Source organism: Acomys minous (assembly GCF_964271855.1).
Source record: "Acomys minous genome assembly, chromosome: 5".
NCBI classification, from domain to species: domain Eukaryota; kingdom Metazoa; phylum Chordata; class Mammalia; order Rodentia; family Muridae; genus Acomys; species Acomys minous.
In genome coordinates, this window is record NC_140494.1 from 3,294,338 (window position 1) to 3,316,553 (window position 22,216).

General features: G+C 45.9%; 1 protein-coding gene across 5 annotated transcripts in view; it reads right to left on the bottom strand.

Annotated features, from left to right (window-relative positions):
* Positions 1–333: 333 nt before the first annotated feature.
* ADARB2 (adenosine deaminase RNA specific B2 (inactive)) overlaps positions 334–22,216 on the bottom strand; it is a 542,249-nt gene continuing 520,366 nt past the window's right edge. For 3 of the 5 annotated variants that reach the window (XM_084782135.1, XM_084782133.1, XM_084782132.1), the window contains 2 exons: positions 8,612–8,790; positions 334–6,343 (listed from right to left, as the gene is read on the bottom strand). In XM_084782135.1, coding sequence (XP_084638261.1) covers positions 6,167–6,343; positions 8,612–8,790 — 356 coding nt within the window. In that variant the 3' untranslated portion in view covers positions 334–6,166. The remainder of the gene's footprint in view (positions 6,344–8,611; positions 8,791–22,216) is intronic. The other 2 variants (XM_084782136.1, XM_084782134.1) reach the window with 1 other exon arrangement.

The following is a 22,216-nucleotide window of genomic DNA, read 5'->3' on the forward strand; positions in this document are numbered from 1 at the left end:
TATGCCCTTTCATGATGTCACTCATGTCTTTTCACACAGGTAAAGTGAGTCACTGACTCGGGAACTGAAGACAAGCATTTTCATTCCTAGTTCCATGATAATTTGATCACATCAATTCTAAAAGGGCAACATCTGGGCTAGTAATTGTTACTCTGGCATATTCTGACAACTGACTTTATTACTAGAGAAAAAGGGCTTTGAGTCAAGTAATTTGTTTCTTTGAAGAAAGTGGATCCTCCTCAGACTTTACCTCAGCTCTGTACATCACAGTGTTTCAGACACTCCTGAATACACTGCTTAGTGAAAAAGGTGAGACAATCGAGGAAAGAACAATTTTACTTGATATTTTTATTCACTTAAGAGAAACATTCACTTATCAGGTATCACCAAAGTGCAATTTACAGAACTTAGAAGAGGCAAATTAACATATGTAAATTCATATTGTAAGGTTTTGGATTTTTTTTATTTTACAAATATTACAAATATACATCCATTGATACAATATTGCCATTCGATCATGCTTTTTTTTTTTAAATGTACATACCTTCAACTAAGTATGACTCTTTTTTAAAACGTTCATTTTACTTAAAAAGTGCTGAAAATTTGCTGGGCACTGCTGGGAAAGATTTCTTTAAATTGATTCATAGAGTTCCAGGTGGTAGAAATCAGGTGCCCATGTGAAAGAGGCACCAGAATCCAGATAATTTTATATTTATGTTTAAAAGGGCGTATCATCTCTCCAACCTTTTAAAAACGAGTTGGGAAACAACACGGTATTTGCTCCAGGTTTTGATACTACACATTTCCCTGCAGGGGTGACACTGTTTGGCTTAAATCTCTTGAGATGTGGCCATCTGTGATTCCTTTGATTGCAGGCCAACTGAAATGGACATGCTCTGCGAGTCCAGAATGGTGGCTGTAAATTCCTGTAAGCCATGCTGCCTCACGAACACATAGTGGGCTTCCCGACAGTGAGCACCAGTCAGCCTGGTACTTCACTCATTTCAGATATACCAGGGCACCAGAACACAGAGAGCGTAAGCTTAGGAGGCACAGGCGACAGGAAGGTGGTGGCGGTGGTGGGCAAGTGAGGAATGAATCTAAAGGTGTGGAATTGCTGGGAGAATGAGCGACCTCGTTTTCTGGTTTCCCAGACTTGGGGTGGGGTAAGCTGTATGGGACAGTGCTTTGCTCTCTGTGGCATCTTTCTGGTGGCCTCTGCCTATGTCGTTGTGTCTCTGCTTCTGGCTCCTCAGCTCTCCACCATCACTTAATCTGCTTCAGACTGCACGGAAGAAGTTTGACAAGGGCCACCCAGTATCAGGCTCAACTACGAGTCAGGACCATGGACAGCACCCAGCGGTCCGCCCTCTCCAAAGCCCTTCAGAGCAGTACTGCAGTCCTCACCTGGTGCCTATCACTCCTCGTCCCCTCCCCCTCGCCGCGCCCCCGCTCCCGCCCCTCCACAGCTAAGAGCGGATTCTTGGTGCCTTTCCTGAGGCAGCACTTTGAATTCATTCCTTCGTGAACTCTGCAAACATTCCAAAGCTCGGGGAATTTTTCAAAATGTTCATCATAGTGGATTTCTTAGTCCTATATCAGGTTGTAGGTTCTGAAAACTGTCCTAGATACGAGTGATGGAGAAATAGTCTTTTTTTGCTGAATGCTGAGATGTCAGCCAGAAGAGGTGGTCACAACAATCAAATGGCAGCACATAAAAAGAAAGACAGTTTCTAAATTTCCTTTGGTTGCTATTAGAAAGTGATAGTTATTATCTTTCGTGCCAATTACGTCATTTTACTAGAATGGCTTCTTAAAAATGGTCATAGAAGTTTCCCTAAATAAAAAATGTCTACTATATTTAAATTTCAATTGTCTGTCTTTTTAGTCTTTTTTTAAAACAAGATACTATAGACTCATCTCGAAATTCATAATCTAAAAATAGGATTTCATCAAAATACTGTAACTATTCTATTCTGGGCATTGGTATATGATGCATTTACTATTTATGGCTCATCAAATATGGCAAACACTATACAAAAAGCATTTAAATTTATTGATAAGAACCATCCTATGAAAAAGAAATTATGTGGAAAAAATATTAGCTATGCATCTTTTGGAAAAGTAACTTAGCCTGACATTTGCGAGAGACAGCAAGATATCACAAAATCAATAGTGACGTGATAGATATATACAGGTTCAAAAAGGAGCACAGAAATCAAAGGGAAACAATTGTTAGAGACTTGCAAATCTTTTTCTTGGCAGAAAACCCAAAATCCAAAGAAATCCCAAATTCAATAATTTGATATTATACTTTGCTGTGAGATCTTTTGCCGGAGGTGGATGAGCAGTGCTTATGTGCCCTTGTGGCCTTTACCTCGTGGCTTAGTCCTGTGGAAAGGCTCACAAGGGATCAGACACTGGCTTTTTGACTGAGAACCAGGCAGGAAACCTTAAATTGCTTATCTCCCCAATAGGAAAGCAACATGTGTTTCGGAGGCAGATAAAGATGATGCTGATTTCTTTTTGGACGTTAGGAGTAAGAATCAATGCATGTGGATACAGGAGAGAGAAAATCTGTAAACAAAGGGTGTACAGATAAAAAAGACATGGAGGGCCTGGTTCTGAGATACATCAGGTGGACAAGGAACAGCCAAGGTAGCTAAGATGCCTGCATGCCGTCCAGACTCCACCCATGTTCTTTTTTATTTGTTTGACTGTATCTGTTTTCAGGGTGACCTAATAGATAAATACCACCTATTTATGTTTCATTCTTATAAAAACTTCAGATGGGGTGCTTCGGAGGCTCTTCCAAGACACCCAGTAGTTAAAATGCAGGGCAGCCTAAAGTAGTACTGGGATGCTTTTGTGAATACCAAGGCAAGAACAATCTTTAGGCTTTAGCTACGGACTCTTTCAGGGTTTATTCCACGTACACAGGACGCTATGTCAGATACGATAACTGGCTACTTCTGGAGTGAGTTGGGTTTCTGTAGGTGAGGGGCAGCGCACATATGACCCAATGTGGTATATGCGGTATATCCTGATGTGGCTACCTGTTGGCTTCAGATAATAAATGTACCAAGGCCTTTCATTCTTCTCTCTTAATACCTTTTTTTTTTTCATGTTTCTTGAGGAGTGTCTTTCCCTGACCTCTGCTTCTAAGCATGTGGCAGGGTTCATTTTAGATAATTTCAATAACTCTCTTTTCACTGAACAGATTCAGGGACCCTCTGCCTTCCTCCTCCACCCCTTCTTTATTTCACACTCACTCTGACAAGTATCTTGCAAGATAGTCAACTATTATAAAAAAAATCATTGTTTCCACAATGTCTCTTTGGAAAAGCCCTAGTTTCTTAAAGTTACACTTGTAGCATTTAAAAAAAAACCTTTTACTGCTATAAACAAATGTGGCTCCCTTAGCTCCTTTCTCTAGGAATCTCCTGTTGACTTAGTACCTGATTCTCAGGGCCGGAGAGTTGGCACAGTGGTTAAAAGCATCTTTCAGAGGGCTCAAGTTTGGTTCCCAGCACCTACACAGGATGCCTCACGGCTGCCTGTAACTCTCATTCCAGAGACTCTGAACCCCCTTCAGCATCCTGTAGGCACTTGCACATACCCACACACAAACACACATGTACACACAATTAAAACAAGTAAGTAAATCTCTATTCTAGTGCTCATGGGCAGAGTGGATCCAATGGGTGGGCCTTTTCCAGAAGGACATACTCATTTCTAAGAAAGTATGGGTTGTTTCCGGGAGAAAAACCAATACCTTAGACAACATGAGCCATAACCTCAGCTCTGCAACTTGTGCACTTGATGTGCTCACTGTTGGATAAGCAACTGATTTCTCTGCCTCTTGCCCAGGCCCAAGTGATAATATTCACTGAACATCCTTGAAGGGTGCCTCATTTTGCCTTTTTCATCTTGTTTAAGACACTAGAGTTCATGCCAATATTTTTTTTATAACCAATAACACTGTTTGGAGAACACCGCTATGAAGTGTTATGCCTTCTCCATTCAACAGCTTAGAATACAAATGATTTGAGGGTGGGTCTTACTTCAGCCAGGAAGTAACTGTGCCTGTTGGTTGAGGGGTACCATCTAAGCCACAACTCAGCTCTCAAGGTTTCTTGAGTTTCTAAGTTTCTCTTAGTGACATATCGAGTTATCAGAGAGTGCTGGAAGCTGGCCTTCTGATCTTAGCCTTGCTGCTGAGTCAAGATTTCACTTTCCTCAGTATTTATGAGAGATTGATGTGAATCATTTATTTGCAAAACCATTTGCATGTCTTTGGAAGTTTATCTTGAAAACATTCCTACAGTGGTGCTCACATTCTTTTCTCAAAGGACGCTAGTGATAAATGTGATCTCATGTTAAATCCAAGGAATTAGTACCTCCACCCTTCTTTCCATTCTATCAAATAGCTACAGTCCAATGTGTTTCATGTCTACCTCATTCTTATGATATCTGAATATACACTAGAATATGCACATCATATGTAATGTTTGAATTTTATTGAGGAGGATTGATGAGCTGGAATTCTAGCTAAGAATCCCATATTCCAGAACTGGTTCCTCCTTATGCTTTTAAAGAAGAAAATAAAGCAAACCAAAAAGCCATAATGCATCTCAGATGGGACTAAAAAATAATTTATTTACTTTTACTTTATATATATGATATTTTGCCCACATGTGTATAAGATTACCACATGGTTGTGTGGAGCCACTGAGCCTGCAGTTATGGGTTGTAAGCTGCTATGTAGGTCCTGGAAACTGAAGCAGAGTCCTTTGTGAAAGCAGAATATGCTCTTAATTTCTGAGCCATCTCTACAGCCCATCAGATTTTCTTAAAAATAAAAAAGATCAGACACATGTTAATTAGCTTAATGAATATTAGAAATTAGCTCCAAGTGGTAAGAAATTAAGTCAAGGAACATAGGTTGACTTGACTAAAAATATATTAGTAACATGGCTCCCTTGCCTGGATCTTTTTTTCTCATAAGGGTGATGATGTAGGATTAAAGAGATCTATGTCTAGCCATGAACTCTGATGCCCATCCTAAACTTGGCATGATTCTGCTCCCTTAATTTTGGGAGCTATGGTAAATCATCATCATTATGTTATTATTCTTATTTTATTCATGCAAGATGATGATTAAATAACCTAAAATGATAGTGAGTAGCTCCTCAAACCTAAAGATTGTGTTGTCTGTCTGTCTGTCTCTCTCTCACTCTTCCTCTCTCTCTCTCTCTCTCTCTCTCTCTCTCTCTCTCTGTGTGTGTGTGTGTACACGTGTGCTTTCTTTCTAATAAAGATTAATTTAAAGTTCAGAATTTGATCTGAGACTCAGTTTCATTGTTATTAGCTGGTAGAGAGATTCCGGGGTAGTGGTTAACCACGCTACAGTCCTCACATCTATGGCTGCCATTATCTATGAAAAGCAAGGAAGACAGTGTGATCAAGTGACTCAGTGTGGGTTTGTGTGCAACATTTTATCACTGTCCAGTTTAAGAGCAGTTTTCTTAGATCAAAGATCATGACTTTTTTGTGTCTTTAGGTAACTATGTGTCATAAGCATATAGTTTTCATTTACTCTAGTTACTCTTCAACAGTGCCTATCTCAAGTCTTTTTTGAAAGAAGGTGGAAAGGTCTGAAGGAATAATGAAAACAATATGGCATTCCTGTTGGCTTCTTTGGAGTTGGGGAGCCCATGGCTTTTCTTTTCACCTGTGGCTTATCTTGAAGTGTGATATAAACTTGGGCTGGTGAGACTCAGTCACACTGTTAGAGATGCCCATGGAAAGAGAAGGGAGTCGGAGGAAGGTGATGAGGCCACACTTCAGTACCACTTTTCAGTCTCCCCTCTAAGCTCCCCTTGCCTGAACTAATGATTTCCTTTTGACCCCCAGGAAGGGATGGGGCTGATACAATGATGCTATTACCGCTACCTATGGCGGATGAAGTACTTGCAACTAAGAACCCAGGGAGAAGCAACATGACTCAAACTCAAATCTAGTCTCTCATCCAAACATGGACACTTGTGTTCTTGAGCACTGAAGGAGAACAAAGGACAAGAACTGATGGACACACCACACCATCATACGGCTGCGTCCTCTCCAGGCATTTCACTCTGGTCCAATGGCAAAGGAGTCTAGTGACCTAGAGACTTAGTAGGAACTGATCTTGCTCTGGTGGTTTTCTCACCCAGGTGCCAAGACCAGCTTTCTGAAAAGCCTTGAAGAGCTGCTGTTTAACAGACTGGTAGGTGTGGGCCCCCAGCTTGGCCTCACAGTACATGGATGGTGTGTCTCCATGGCCTGGGATCCGCGTGCTTAGCTGTGAAAAGAAGAAGAAGAAGAGAGTGCGTTCAACCAGTCACATTAACACGAGGAGTTTCACAAGCAAGATGCTAACATGATCCCAGCCCTTTGCTTCTCTCTCTCTCTCTTTCTTTCTAACACTACTGTTGCAGGGCCCCAGGAGGTGGCTCGTTTGGTCAAGTGCCTGGCTTACAAGCATGAGGACTCGGAGTTCAGATCTCTACATGATGTAGAAAGATGGGTGTGCTGGTGCACACCTGTATCCCAGCTCTGGGGTGGTGGAGATAGGCAGGTGCCTGGGACTAGCTGGATAGCTGGTCCAGCCACTTGTTGAGTTTCAAGTTCAGTGAAAGATCCCATATCAGAAAACAAGGAGAAGTAATTGAGGAAGACACCCAGCATTGACTTGTGGCCTCCAAACTCATGTGCACATACGTTCTCCCTCCTATACATACGGACTCCTACATACACATACATATGAAAAAAAAATACCAAAAGAAAACTGAAGTGCATTTATCTGAGTTCTATTGGAAAACTTTGTGAAAAACCTGATTGTTAAGGACACTTCACCTCATTAGAAGTGCAGATGATTAACAAATGCACAGCGTTAACATATGACTTACCTTCTATTAAAAATTGAACACTGCTTTCTAAGCTGAGTGTGGTGACAGACACCTAGAAGAGCATCATGTAAGAGGCAGAGTAAGAAGGATCACTGTGTCCAAGGCCCGCCTGGGATAGATAGGAAGGGCTCTCACACAAACAACAAACAAACAAATAAACAACCAAACAAAAAACCAAAAACACCAGCAAACCTCAGAAAGAAACAAAGCGGCACCAATAATAAAGCCATTGTTTTTTTTTTAAATATCTGGGGAAGGATTACCAGGGTGGGCTTGTGCACCAACAGCATCGTGTCAGGCAGGAGAGAAGGACTTGGAGTTCCATAGTTAGTTAGCTAGGAGGACAGTAAACGTAAGAAGCTGTTAGGCCCCTGAGTCACAGGAGGCAAAAGCTGGAGCAATGTAGAGTGGGCAGAACACATCCATGTCTCAGTCCCCCAACAGAAGGACGGGAAGGCAGAGGGCATGCCAGTGGCCGGGGAGCTTTAGAAAACACTGCAGCGTCTTCCCAGAGGGTTTGGAGATCTGTGTGTCCACTCTGTGGCCAAGGCCACAGCGATCATGTGGACAAGAGGAGGACCTATTTGTTCAGCAAGACAAGAAAAGCCTGTGCTTTTTGGGAAACTGAGACATGGGAGAAGGACGAAGACGGACAGTTCTTAGTAAGGACCACAGTGACCTGTGCCGTAGACCCACATCTGCACGAGTGTGGCAGAGGCAGCAGGTTACTGCCAAACTCATAGAGAATGGCAATTTTTAGTGCCCTCTGAACAGACAGAAGTGTTTAAGTGTTTGCATATCTGCTCTTCTACTGGTTGCAATGTCAATCCAAGCCTGACTACTGGATGTGTGTGCCATACGGGTGCACCTATGGGTGTACCTATGGGTGTGCCTATGGGTGTGCCATATGGGTGCACCTATGGGTGTGCCTATGGGTGCAGGTACATGAGGAGACCAACTCCAGGAGTAATGTTCTTAAGGAGCTGCCAACTTTACACACATTCTCTCTCTCCTCCCTCCCCCCCCCCCCGCCGTGTGTGTGTGTGTGTGTGTGTGTGTGTGTGTGTGTGTGTGCCCGTGCCCCCCACAGCATGCATTTAGAGGTTAGAGGGCAACTCGAAGGACTCAGGTCTCTTCTACCACGTACGTCTTGAAGACTGAACTTGTGACCCTAAGCTTGGTGGCAAGTTCTTTTATCCTCTAAACCACGCTGCCAGCCTTTATCTACTTTCTCTGGAGTAGTTTCTTTATATTTGAGCTCAGAATGATATTAAATTCCTTTTTTCTTTTCACTGTTTGAAAAAAAGATTTATTATATTATATTATTTTATTTTATGTGTGTGTGTATATGTGTGCTTGCGCGTGTGTGCGTGTGCGCGTGCACGCGTGCCTGGTTGTAAGTATGTGCTCTGCGCGTGGGTAGTGCCTGCAGGGGCCAAAAGAAGGATCCCTTGAAACTGGGTCTACAGACGGTTGTGTGTGGCCGTGTGATTTCCCACACCGTACCCAAGTGCACTGAACCGTGGAGTCTTCTCTCCAGCCTCGTTTTGTACCTTTCTTGTGACACCCTGAGTAAACCAACTGGAGCTTCCTCAGGGTTTTAAACAGAGCCCTGGCACAGCCAGTTTTCTCCCCAGAAAGGACCGGTGGGTGCGACCTACCCTACCATGCAGCCGTGCCCACCGGGCAGAAAACACGTGCTTGCAGAGCCGGGATGAGCCTCCGCAGCTCCTCTTCCCAGTTGTGGTATTAATGATCTCCAGGTCGGCACTGCCCACGACCCAGTTGGCACTGAAGTGGGGAGATTTTCCCGGCTGCCGGGCCTCGGCGTTACTCACGCCTGTGAAGAGAGAAATGGGAGGCAGTCAGGCAATCACACTCCTCGGCTCAGACAGGGCTCCCGTGAGAGCGCACAACGGGAAGTGAAGCTCGTGTTTGAGCTGGGACGAGCCATCCGCGTAAATTCTGTCTGGCTTTGCTTCTTTAAAACCTTGTCACGGTGAAGTCATGGTTTTACCCGTCTGACTGGAGGTTGGAAACCAAGTTCAACCCTGACAAGAGCCCCGTGTTTGAATTCATTGCTGGGACCTGCTGTTAACGTTTCAATTGGAAGGATTTTATGGATAGATTTTTCTTTCTTCGGTGAATGTTTGTTGAATGAATTAATGAGCAAACAGCTACATATGCAGGAGAATCAGCCAACCAGTGCAGTTTTGGGAAGGACATTGGCAAAATCCAGTGCAAAATGAGAATATTTCCTCCCCCCGCCCCCCCCCCCCCCCCGCTCCCCGCGCCCGCTCCCCAAGGTACAGGCTGAGGCAGGAGGATCACGTGTTCAAGGCTTGCTTGTACTATAAATTGCTGGAGTAACTTAGATCCTGTTTCCAAATAAAATAGAAACAAGAAGAGGATGAGGGATACACAGCTGTTGGGGGTTGGTCTGGTGCTACGTATTTAATTGTTAATTACTGCCCCCCATCCCCACCCCCCATTGCCCCCCACCCCCGCCAAGATCTGGTTATACCCCAGATAGAGCACATTCTCACACACACCATGCCTCCCAAATTATTCCCAATTGGCTAAATACAGTCGCCCACAGCCTGGACTGGGCAGATGAGAGGTAGACAGAGCCAGGGTTCACGGGCTTGGGGGTGGCAGAAGGTCCGCCAGGAGAGAAGAGAGGAAAGAGAAAGAAAGCAGCGGTCGCCAAGGCGAGGCCAAGTTTGCTCCGAGGACTGGCCTGGTGGAGAGAAGCTTCCTAATTGGAACATGTGCAAGTATTTACGGGGGATTTTGGATGGGAAACAGACAAGTAGCTTAAGGGGTTGATATCTGCCCAGCCCTAGTGTTTTAAGGCATATTAAAAATTTAACATTTTGTATCTTTTGTTTGTATAATAGTGGGTTAAGGAATAACTGCCACTGAATTGATGATCAGCCTTAATTAATATTGATAGAATAATAATTCCTTTTACATATGTGATACTAATCATATGAATCCGTTATGATTATTATTAATCATTCCACACACAGCACAGGGGTAGAGCATTCACCTAGGACATGCGAAACCCTAGGATCAATTCTCAGTGTAGTGACTTTATCTCTCACGGCAACAGCACAGCATTAAACTGAGCTTGGATTCTTCTAAGCTAAGGCTTTGATGTGCCTGGGTGGGTCTTTGACTCATGAAGAATTTGGTCCTGTCTAGGAGGCTTCCAGAAGTTTCAGGAAACCCTGGCTTTACAGTGTACCTCTTCCCTTGTTGAACTGTGTACTCTGATGTCCAGGCGGGGTGTGACCCTTACAGCAGTTCCTCACACTGCAGAGCAGAGGGAGAAAGCCAGGACTTTTCACTCAGGGCGACAGATGCCATCCCCAGCAGCCTGGCATTGACCTCCTCGTGCTTGTACTCTCTGTTCCAGCCTTACCTCCCGCCTGGGCATCTTGCCGTGCTCCTCATTTTGATGAGGACTTCCTGGAAATGTTGGAGTGAGGGTTTTGGGAACCTGCTGTGAATGCCTGCTCTCCCTGACGGTCCCAAGGGCCCAGCACAGCCAAGAGTCTGGTGACTTCTTATTTTTGCTGCTTTTTTTTCCCTTGAGGGTTATGTTTGCTGACCTCTGCGTGGGGGTGGGGTGGGGGAGGGGAATCACCTAAACAAAAACACAGCTTGGAGGCATATGGCCCAGATGGACACTGCCAAACGGTTTCCAAAACAATCCTGTCCATAACAAACGACACCCTCTTAAGTTCCGTGGGATCTACGGTATGGCACAGTCTTTGCTCAGAGTCTAAGGGACCCACCATGGAAGTAAAGCAGGCAAGGAGTTCACTCTCCAGTCTGGGCACTTCACTGATGTTTTGGAAAGTTTGGTTTTAGCGCAGAAACCCTTGTCAGTTGCTCTCTCTCCATGCCTTATGCATTTCTCATCCTCCGCAGCTCCTTACCGCTGTACCTGCATAAGTCCTGGTCCAAAGGCAACCCAGACGGACCTCTCTCTCCTCTTGTCTAGTTTTACTTCGTGGAGGTCAAACCTGCCCCTCCCCTCTCCCCCCGCCCACCCCAAGCCCGCCCACCCCAACCCCCATGCCCTCTTCCATTTCCCTAGGCACGGACACTAGGCAGATGGACTCATTAGCAGACACGTTGAAAGCATGCAGCCAAGGAGAGCTGTGAATGAGGCCCACCACATAGTCATTAACTTACCCGGCTAGTTACTTTTTTCATTGCTGTGACAAAATGCCTAGAAATAAGCAATTTAAGGAATACTTTTTTTTTCTTTCTGGCTTACAGTTGGAGGAGACACATCCCACCATGACAGGGAAGGCATGGAAGGCTGCAGGAGTGGAGAGGCTGGCTGGGCCTGTTGCCTCTACAGTCACAAAGCAGAAGGTGAACAGGAAGTGAGGTCAGGCCATACGTTCTCAAGGCCTGTCCCCCACTTCCCTCATCAAGGAAGTGTGCTTCTTAAAGGTTCCACAACTTTCCTAATAAGCTGCAGCAGGTGGGAACCAAGCATTAAAACACATGTGTCTTTGGGAGGGCATTTTGCTTTCAAACAATGATACTCAAAATATAAGCCTGCTTTGTTGTTGTTGTTGTTTTGTTTTGTAACTTTTGTGATTCTCTTACATGGTTTTTGCAGATATGTCAAAATGTCAAGGGGATGAACAAACCTGGGAGCATCTCTCTCTCTCTCTCTCTCTCTCTCTCTCTCTCTCTGTCTCTCCCCATCTCCTCTGTCTCTCTCTATTTCTGGTCTGCCTATTTATCACATGAGTGTGAGGAGCCTGCAGGGAGGTACCAGAGATACTATTTAGTCTAGTGGCATGGCTGCTCAGGAGTCCCCCGGATGTGCTACACTTAGGAGAGAAGTCCAGGTGTTGGGAAGCAGTCCAAGTAGACATCATGGCTGGACAGGCGTATCAGGAGGCCAGGGGCCTGCCTATACTCAACTCCATGTAAGGGTGGAAGACCTGCTCAGCTGTGGGTCACAGTCACAGACTTCAGGCTCCTCCTGTGTCCCCAGCTCCACCTCCAGTCTTCTTGGATAGAGCCGAGGCATGCTCTCACAAGCACATGGCAATTTTAGCTTTGCCAAGTGCCATCTAAACAGCGCGGCTCCCAGACTGAAAGTCACCCTGTGACCTTCTTTTGGTCATGGATGGGCAATGTTGGACGCCCTGGCAAATTCCCACAGTGTCAGCTCCTTTGCCTAGAAGTGGTTTGCTATTGTGGCTGCCCACCCCTGAGAGCTGGGCAGGGGGAAACAATCTGGCCCATTGGCAGCCATGGACTGTCCTACTGGGCAGGGACCATCTTGGCAGGAAGAGGCAGCTGCTGAGGTTAGGGACGACTAAGCACAAAGGGATGTGATCACGGTTTTGGAATTGCAGGCAGCCAGGTCCAGCAGTCTGGCAACCTCCTCCATCCTCTGCAGTTTTTCTCCCACCCTTCTTGTTTTTATGTTGGGACTGACTACTGACCATCTGAGGCTTCCCCAAGATCCTAAATTCTGGACTCAGAGGAATGCCTTAGAATGTCCGATGCCAACATACGACTTGCCTGGTTCCTTGCACTTCATCCCATGTCTCTCTCCTGTTTTCTTCCTATTGCTGCTTTCCTGGGGGCAGCATTGAGTTTTGCCATTGGCTCTCAGGAAGCAGACACCTGCCTTGGAGAAGGCTCAAGGGGCTGCCTGGCTGTGCTTTGCTTTCAACACCCTTGGTTGTCAGACTCACCAAGGATTCCTCAGCAGTCAGCAGGCTGTCGGCCCCAGGAAGGCAGCCATGAGCACTCTTGTATCTACACATGGAGAGTGCAGGGGGCAGGATGGAGAGTGAGCACTATAGTGGATAGAAATCCCAGGCTGATAGGCTTGTGGGCTCCAGCGTGAAGACAAGACTTGGGACTTAGGAACTGGAGAGACCTGGTTTCCAGCCTATCTCCATTTTGAGGACCTTGGCCCACATCATTCATCCCCTTCTTTTGCTCTCTGATGATGTCAACTTCATTTCACAAGGTTAAGTGAAGATCAAATGAGACAGAAAAGAGCCCTTTGAAACATCAAATGCTGTAGTAATTGCTATTCAAAGGATGATTTCACGGTCACCTCTATTTTGCTTAGTGCTCTCCAAGCCACACACACACCAAAATGTTTCCACTTGTAGGGCATAAAATATTTCCAGTTTAGTGGTAAATTCCTTGATTGTTCCAGGGAGTGGAGTAAGCAACCAATAAGCAGAGGTCAGGATTATTTTTATATTAAACATACTTTTTTCTGACATTTATACATTTGTCCCACGCTTACCTTTAATACCTCTGTAGGAGTTATCATAGAGTAAGCCTCTAGTTTAAGGATCATTTTTATTCTATTTTTTTTTGTCTGCAAGAAGAAAAATCCTCTCCAAAACAACCTGTGGGAATGGAAATCCAACCTTTGATGTCATTTTAAAAAATTAAAAACAGAAACGTCACTTGGGATGTTTACTAGGTATTAGTGCCAGCAGAAAAATCCTGGCATCGCTGTAACTAATTATTGGTTCTGATTATTGTAAAGGAGATGGAGCTGTGGGCCCGACTCACTTGAATGTAATGTGCAGATCTACTAGTGGCAACGAAGCATGTGATTACTGCCCAGAACATTCACACCTGCCCAGCACCACGGTCTTTTTCCTGTAGGGCAAGCCCTGTAAGCACAGGCAACATACACAGTTGTCAGGAGGTGGTCTCGTGGGTGTTGTGTGGGAGCGAGGAGGAGTCTAGTTTCTCAGCCATCGGTCAGCACCAGGCCACCTCTGTCCATGAGAAGGCCCAGGGTGGCGCGGTGACTGATGAAGGCTGGCATGGTGATGAAGCTCTGAGCAATGGCCTTCTTCCGAGTCACCACGAAAAGGCTGCTTTTCAATTTGTGCTGTTTTGTTTGCATTTGCATTTTATTATGTTTCAGGTGATTTCACTCACTTTTCATTGAAAACCGCCCTGCCCCGCGACACATTCACATACACAATCCCTGTGATGTGAACTGGGCTTTGAAGCTTGTTAATAAGGTAATTATGTGACACCTAGGCTCTTCTGTTTTTTGGCCCCTAGAAAGACATTTGGTTTCTATGCAAACCTTTTCATATATGTAAAAAAGGTCACTTACTATATGTAGCTGTTGTAAATTTAAACCAACACTTTAGGTACCTTTTTTTTTTTTTTTGGCATTTCTGGATATGGACACAGTTTCTATAGATCTTGTATCTTATTTTCTCTTTTCTTTCTTTTCCTCTTCTTCCTTTTGTTTCTCTCCTTCTTGTCCCCATCCTTTCCTTCCTTTCTTTTTGTGTATGTGGTGTGTGTGTGTGTTGTATGCTTTCGTGTGTATGTGTGTATGTGTGTGTATGTATGTGCACACACACACACACACTACACACATACACACACATACATATACACACATACATATATACATACATACATACACACACAGGTCAGGGGACAGACACAGTGCCCTCCTCTTTGTATTCTGAGACATGCTCTCTCACGGCACCAGAAGCTTATTGCTTTGCATATGCTGGCTGGCCAGTGTGCTCCCAGGCTTCACATGCTCTGTGGTTATAGGCATGCATGGCCGTGCCTGGTTTTTATGTAGATTCTAGAGATTTGAACTCAGGTCCTTATGCTTACACAGCAAGCCCCTCTTATCTACCGAGCCCTCTGCTAGGCCTGAGCTTTTTCTCTAGTTCATCCATTCACTCTTTTCAGGGCAATTAGGATTGGCTTAAAAGTGTGTAAGGACCATTAGGGGCCATATTGCTTAACCACGTCATTAATAAGAGCCTTAGATTTTGTTGGATAAGATGAAGGCACATCCTCACAGACGTGGAAAGGAGAGTCTGATTAGTGCCTAAGTTATTCTTCTTTATGGTTAGGGGTGTAGAAATAAATGTTATAAGTCACAGGGACTAGTTCGTGAGGCAGCACGAAAAGATTTAACATTAAAGTGCAGTCACATAGTGAGTTGGGGATGGAGCTGTAGAGTACTTGCCCAGCGTATGTGAGGTCCTGGGTTTGCTTCTCAGCACTGCGTCTGCATAAGCCTAGGTATGGTGGTGCATGCATATAATCTCGGCACTAGGGAGGTCAAGGCAGGAGGGCAGAAATTTAGGGTCACCTTAAGCTACGTAGGGAGTAGGAGGCCAGCATGGGCTGCATGGGACTCCGTGTTGAAAAATATTGAAATAAATAAAAACCAACTTATAAGAACACAATAAAAGACAGTCACAGTATGTCCTGGCAAGACCCAAACCCATGACGTTCTGAAGGTAAGCATTAGCACATACCTAAAAACTCAGTATACTACACATGTACAATATTGCCAACTGCCCCCAGTGTACAGTACACAGTACTTCCTGAGGATTATTCTGAAATTCCCTTCCAGTGGCGGACAACAACATATCAGCCACTGCGGTAGACATGGGACCCTAGTTCCAGTTAAGATTTAGAATATGGATTTGATATTTTGAACATGAAAAAACCCAAACAAACGAGTATTGTGGTGATTCCAGTCCAAGAATGAGGACTCTCTCCTGGTGAAGAATCAGCACTCAGGAACCTCGTACCGTGCGCAGTGACGTGGGGCTAGGTTGAAGGGATCTGTGTGCTGCTGGCTGGAACCCAGGGCATTTTCCTGATTGATGTTTAATGTGAAGGGCACAGCCCGCCGGAGTGCTGCGGCCCCTAGGCAGGCGTAAGAAAGTATACCTGCACAGTATAAGAAAGCGGGGGGAGGGGGGTGTGTGGGGTGTGGAGCAAGACAAGGGAACAAGCCAGTAAACAGCGTCCCCCCCAGCGTGGCCTCGGTTCCCTCCTCCAGGCTCCTGCCTTAAGCCCCTGACCTGACTTTTGTCAGTGGTGGTGGACTGTGACCTGAGGATTGTAAGGTGAAATAAATCTTTCTTCTCCAAGTTAGTTTTGGTCATGTGTTTTATCACAACAGCAGAAATCTAACTGAGATGCAGGGTGTCTTGTTTTTTATTTTGCAGACTATCTACAAAGATTCTGTGCACTCTCTCTTTAGCACCCAGAAAACAAAACAAATAAAAACAAAATTGGCCCACTAGAAATCCTAGGAAACATTTGCCTTTAGTGAATTAGTTTGTAATGAGGGAACAATAGAGCATAATTTAATACGATTTTTAAAATTGAGAAAACGGTGCTTTACCAATGCAGCATTGTACTTTATTGTAAAGTTAATTGCTTGAAACGATACAGGTGTGCCCTCTGACAATCTGGGAGGTCAGGAAGCTACAGTCAAGGTGTCGGCAGTGCCGTGCTTTCTGGGAGGTCAGGAAGCTACAGTCAAGGTGTCGGCAGTGCCGTGCTTTCTGGGAGCTTCTGGAATCTGCAGGTGTCCTAGCAGTGGCTCTACCACTTCAATCCGCGCTCCTGGCGTCATAGGTCTTTTTTTCTGTGACTTTCTTCTTATAATAACAAATGTGATCACACGTGGGGCCCTCTGAAATGATGTATGTCATCATCCCCCAATTTCATGAACTTTAATCAAAACTGCATGGGCCCATTTCCAAACATGACATTTTCCCGGAGCCTCACTCTATGTGCCACTTCCTGGAGCCATCCCCCACACTGGGCATGTCTTCATGGGGGCAGCCCTGTCTTCTTAGAGTCACTTCCTGGAAAAACACCACCCTCCGAGCATCATTTTCCGAATCACTCACACTCTGGCACCACTTACTAGCTAAAGGACATGCCTACAGGTGAGAGAGTTTGCTTCCCCATCTCCGGGGTGGGGGGTGGGGGATGGGGGATGGGGGTTGGGGGATAGGGGGATGGGGGATGGGGGATGGGGGATGGGGGGTGGGGTTGGGGGATGGGGGGTGGGGGATGGGGGGTGGGGTTGGGGGATGGGGGGTGGGGGATGGGGGATGGGGGTGGGGGATGGGGAATGGGGGGTGGGGGATGGGGGATGGGGGTGGGGGATGGGGGATGGGGATGGGGGATGGGGGTTGGGGGTGGGGGATGGGGGAAGGGGGTCTGCCTTAATGCAACAGGTTCTTGGATTTGGAAGCTTGAATAAAGGCTAAGAATGAGTGAGGGCATGGGGAAAGTCTCCCTGGAAGACGATGCAATTTCACGAAAACACCGGAATCTACTATGACCTTTTCATTAGCAATTGATTACGAACAGTCTTGGTGTGGGGAGGATCTCTTCCTTTCTGCCTTCGTTAGGGTTTCTAAGGCTGTGAAGAGACACCATGACCACGGCAACTCTTACAAAGGAAAACATGTAATTGGGGCCGGCTTACGGTTCAGAGGTTTAGTCCATTATCACCATAGAGGCAAGCACGGTGCTAGGCAGGCCGACATGGTGCTGCAGAGTTCTACATCTGCGTGGGCAGGCAGCAGGAAGAGGGAGTGAGCCACTAGCCTTGGACTGAGCTTCTGAAACTTCAAAGCCCACCCCCAGTGACAAACTTCCTCCAACAAGGCCACACCTCTAATAAAATAATTCCCTAGGAGTCTGTGGGGCCACACATACATACCACCACACCAGCCTAAACAGTTCTTGCGCCAAAGTAATCTTTAGCAGATAAATGGCAGTGCAAGTTTGCTTAGTCTGACACTCAGCACAGAGACGTACTGACACTTGTAACTAGGTTAAGCATCTTTGGTGAAATTTTTTCGAAATGACATATCTTATTCCAAAGTAGGTGTGCATAGAAAATCAGGCAGTCTCTACCATGGCGGGTAGTGGGGGTGAGTGTTGGGCGGCACACTCAATGAGGGCTCCTGACTCGTCTTTTCAGTTCACACAGTCGTGTTAACAAGATGAGCTCAGAAATAGGCCAAGGTCAAACATCACTTCTGTGACTTTCTAGTAGTGCGATCTGCAACAAGTTAATTAACCTGCTACTGTCTCTCTTCTCAGCAGCATTTGATTATTACAACAGTTACTACGACCACTGCTCCTTATTTAAGTTTCATTATTATTGAAGAGCAGAGACAGACTACCCACAATTCATGCATGAAAATAAGCTTTATGATGACTCACATCCATATAGAGATGCCTTACTTTAAAGAAAGCCTTATTTATTAAAAAAAAAGAAAAAAAGGGAGGGCATTATATAAGTGAGACATTACAGCATGTCTTTAAATAGCTGGGGAGCCTACTATATTTAAATGTAATTCACTCTCCCCAAATTAAATTTACACAAGACCTTTCAGGGATGTAATTTTTATATGAAGTGAGGCGAGTCTATAATACAGGGGAGCATTACATTTAATTTCGCAAAATGAATGGAGCAGCATGCTTCCAGGCATGCATGGAGTCATAAAGTTGCAGGCAGAGAAGGGTCCTCTTGAATTTAACATTCTGCCAGGTATCCTGTGTACCCTGTGCAATCTCTCTGTCTGTCTCCCTGTCTGTCTGTCTGTCTGTTTCCCCATCTCCCCGGCTGTCTGTTTCCCTGTCTTCCCATCTGTCTGTTTCCCTGTCTCCCCATCTGTCTGTTTCCGTCTCCCTGTCTGTGTGTCTCTGTCTGTCTGTCTGTCTGTCTGTCTGTCTGTCTGTGTGTCTCTGTCTGTCTGTCTGTCTGTCTGTCTGTCTGTCTCTCTCTCTCTCTCTCTCTCACACACACACACACACACACTTCTAGTGGAAACAGAATTGGGAAATTTACTGTATTAATGTCATTCTGCTCACTATCATTTACATGAACACCATCATAACTGCCCATGGTTCTATAGTTACTCTCGCTCCTGTCTTAACAGAGCAAATACAGTGGGAAATCTCTGACACGTGCTGTGGCGCCTGCAGAATGTGGTGGGACCGAGGGTGGGCCACTGGTATGTTAGGTGGTGAGGTTTTGCCTAAACAGGATGTGCAGTGTGGTCAGCATGTGGGTCCCCTGACAATGGGACCAGGGGCTGTCTCTGACTCTGTTGCTTCCCACTGGATCCTTTTCCCCTCGCCAGGCTGCCTGATCATGTCCCAGCGTGAGACGATGCCCTTCGTCCTTTTGTGACTTGAGGTGTCAGGGTGGGCTGGTACCCCTTGGGGACCTCCCTTTCTCTGAGAAGGGGAGGGGGGCATGGGAAGAGGGGGTGTGTGAGGGTGGGACTAGGAGGAGAGGAGAGCGGGGGCTGCGATAGGGCGATCGCGTGATTACATAAATAATAAATGGAGAAAAAAGAGAACCAAACCGACCAACCAACCAAACACTCCCAAGCCAACTTCTCAGTGTATTTAAAAAATAAATCCAGGGGCCTGCGAAGATGGCTGAGTGGGCAAAAGCATTTGCTGTGCAAACATGGTGACCTGAGTTCAAATCTGTAAAAGCTATGTAGAAGCTGGGCGTGGCTCTGAGGCCTGGTGTGTTCTGTACTGGTCCTGTAGAAGCTGGGCGTGGCTCTGAGGCCTTGGAAGCTGGGCGTGGCTCTGAGGCCTTAGAAGCTGGGCGTGGCTCTGAGGCCTCAGAAGCTGGGCGTGGCTCTGAGGCCCCAGAAGTTGGGCGTGGCTCTGAGGCCTGGTGTGTTCTGTACTGGTTCTGTGATGGAGCTCAGGTCCTCATGCTTGTATGCCAAGCACGTACAAGGCTGTCTCCACGCCTGAGGTGACTTAAGGTCTCCTATGATCTGCCCTGTCCCTATTCACCCTACAGTCACCTTTGAAACCCCTAGAAGAAAAGATTGTTGTTACCTAGTCTCAGAATTGGAACCAAACAGCCATTTTAAACAAAATCAAATTAAAAAGTTAGTTTCTCAGACATGGGGAAGGTAACACCAAGCCAATAGCTGTCTCTCAAAGAGCCCTTTGCTTCCTAGGCTGCGAGAGAACAGCCCGCTGTTGACATTCTCCAGGAAACCCTTCTCCCATCTCTCCCTTCCTCCTCCTCTTCCTCCTCCTCCTCTGCTGCCTCCTTTTCTTTCCCCATCCTCCACCCTCCTATCCCTCAGGACCATACGTCCATGCAGCCACCACGGCCGGCTTGTGCCCAGGGCTTAGAAGCTACTTAGTTCATATTTGTTGAATGAATGGCCAGTGCCTCCCAGCTTCAACCTAAGATTGAGTGAGTAAAATAAACTCCTGAGTTACCTGAATGAGCTTGTTGATACGCGTATGAACTGGATGTGTTGGCAATGGAAGCACTTTCCCTGCGCTAGTGACAACAGGACAGACACCTTGCTCACCTTGCTTCTTGAGAGCGACTCTCACTATTGTAGCTCATGCCGTCCTTCAGCCCAGCCTCGAAATGGCAGACTCACAGATGCATGGTGCCACTATGCTTTCCTTCTTAAAAACATATTTGTATTTATGTGTCTATGTGGGAAATGTGCACTTGTGTGCAGGTGCCGGAGGAGGCCTGGGTTTGGTTCCTGGGGCTGGAGTCGGGAGTTGGGTGCTGGGAGCCAATTCCAGTCCTCTGGAAAGAAGTGTTCTTAGCCTTGGAGCCACAGAGCCCCGTCCCCCAGTGCTCCCTCCCCCAAGCAGATAAAACGACTAAAGCTGTTTGGTTTAACAGGATCTCTGATCCAAAAAGAAATGCCAAGAGAAAAGCTAGGACATAGCCACACCGGCACACATCCCCACAAACTTTGTTAACAAAAAAGGGGACAAAGATCTTGTCAACCAACAGGGAACATCCCCCCCCCCCATCTCTCTCTCTTCCTGGAAGATATTTCCATATCTCTATTCCTCATCTTCTTTGTTGGGTGGTCAGTTGGGCCTTCATAGTTGTTTTCCTCACTCTCACTCTTCTTTTGAGATACTTAAATTGTAATGCCTTGCCTGGCCTGGAACTTTCTAAGCACAGAAGGATGATCTGGGCAGGGAATCTATGCATGGGACCTGTGCTCCTGGGGAGACGGAAGGGAGGATTGTCCATCACGATTTAAGCTTTGGAGCCAATCACCACAGATGAAGGGTGCTCTGAGCGCTAACAGTTACCATGCTCATAGAATAGAGGGTGCCTGTCAGGGAAGCCATGCCTGGAGCCCTCCTGAGGCACTGGAAAGGCCTCAGACCAACCTCCGAGGCTGCCTAGGAGAAGGCCTGGTGGAAGGGAAGCACTAAGTAGATTCCGTGAGGAGCCATTGGCTTGTATATCCCCAATACTTTCTTTAAAAAGTACATGTGATTTACACAAAAACGTTTATGGAAGTTTGCCAGTTATATCAGCCCAGATTTGTTGTAATGTAAAATGACACTACACATTAATATCTAGATGTAAGTATCTGCTCCCACAACACTTGAGTTATTTTGCAAAGCACTATTTATTGTTGCTAAATTTCCCTTGAACTAGAGAGGACTAGCACTTCATATAAGATTCTTAAACACAATGTATACTCACACCAAGGCAGGACCATGGATGCCTTCATACAGGTATCCAGAGTATGAAAAGCAGGTTGAAGAGAGCAAAAATTAGCCTATGGTTGGTGAAGATTTTAATGCACAGCAAGCTTCTGACAACACAGTGTCTACAACAGCTTCTAGCAAGATATGCTTGTTATTAATGCTTTACTGTTTTAGGACCATCAGAACCAAGAAGGAGAGCCAGTGCCCTCTGCTTCTATCAGAAATGTGGCAGTGTTCATCACACGAAGATAAAGCGGTGGCCTCCGACTCACACACAGTCCTGGCGGTCGATTCTCTGACCCGTCTCTTGTCCCCGATTCCTGGATCATCGCTATAACCTTGCTGTGTACTATAAAAATAATTTACCTTCAGTGTGTGCTTAGAAAGGCCAAGATTAAAAATCACATTTAGGGCTGGAGAGATGGCTCAGTGGATAACGGCATCTGCTGCCAGGCCCGATGACCAGAGCTCAGTCCCAGAGACCCATAGAGTGGAAGGGGACTTCCAGAAGGGTGCTTACACCCATATCCTCCCCCACACCCCCCCACCATTATCATAAAGGAGAAAGAGTCTGACTATTGTATTGGCTACTTTTCTGTTGCTGTGATAAAATACCCTGGCAGAAAGCAACGTAGGAGAGAAAGGGTTTATTTTGGCTCACAGTCTCAGAGGGACTGAGTCCTTCCTGGTGGGGCAGACACATCAACAGTAAGGGGAGGCCTGGAGACAGGAGCAGGGAACTGCCTGTTCAAGCTAACCGAGGGAGCAGAAACAGGGCAGGAGAGAGTAAGGAAGGGAGAAGCAGAAGTGCGGCCAGGCTATAAACCCCCAAAGCCCACACTCACTGTCATCCTACAGCAACGTCCCACATCCTAAAGGTCCCACAGCCTGGGACCAATCATTTGAAT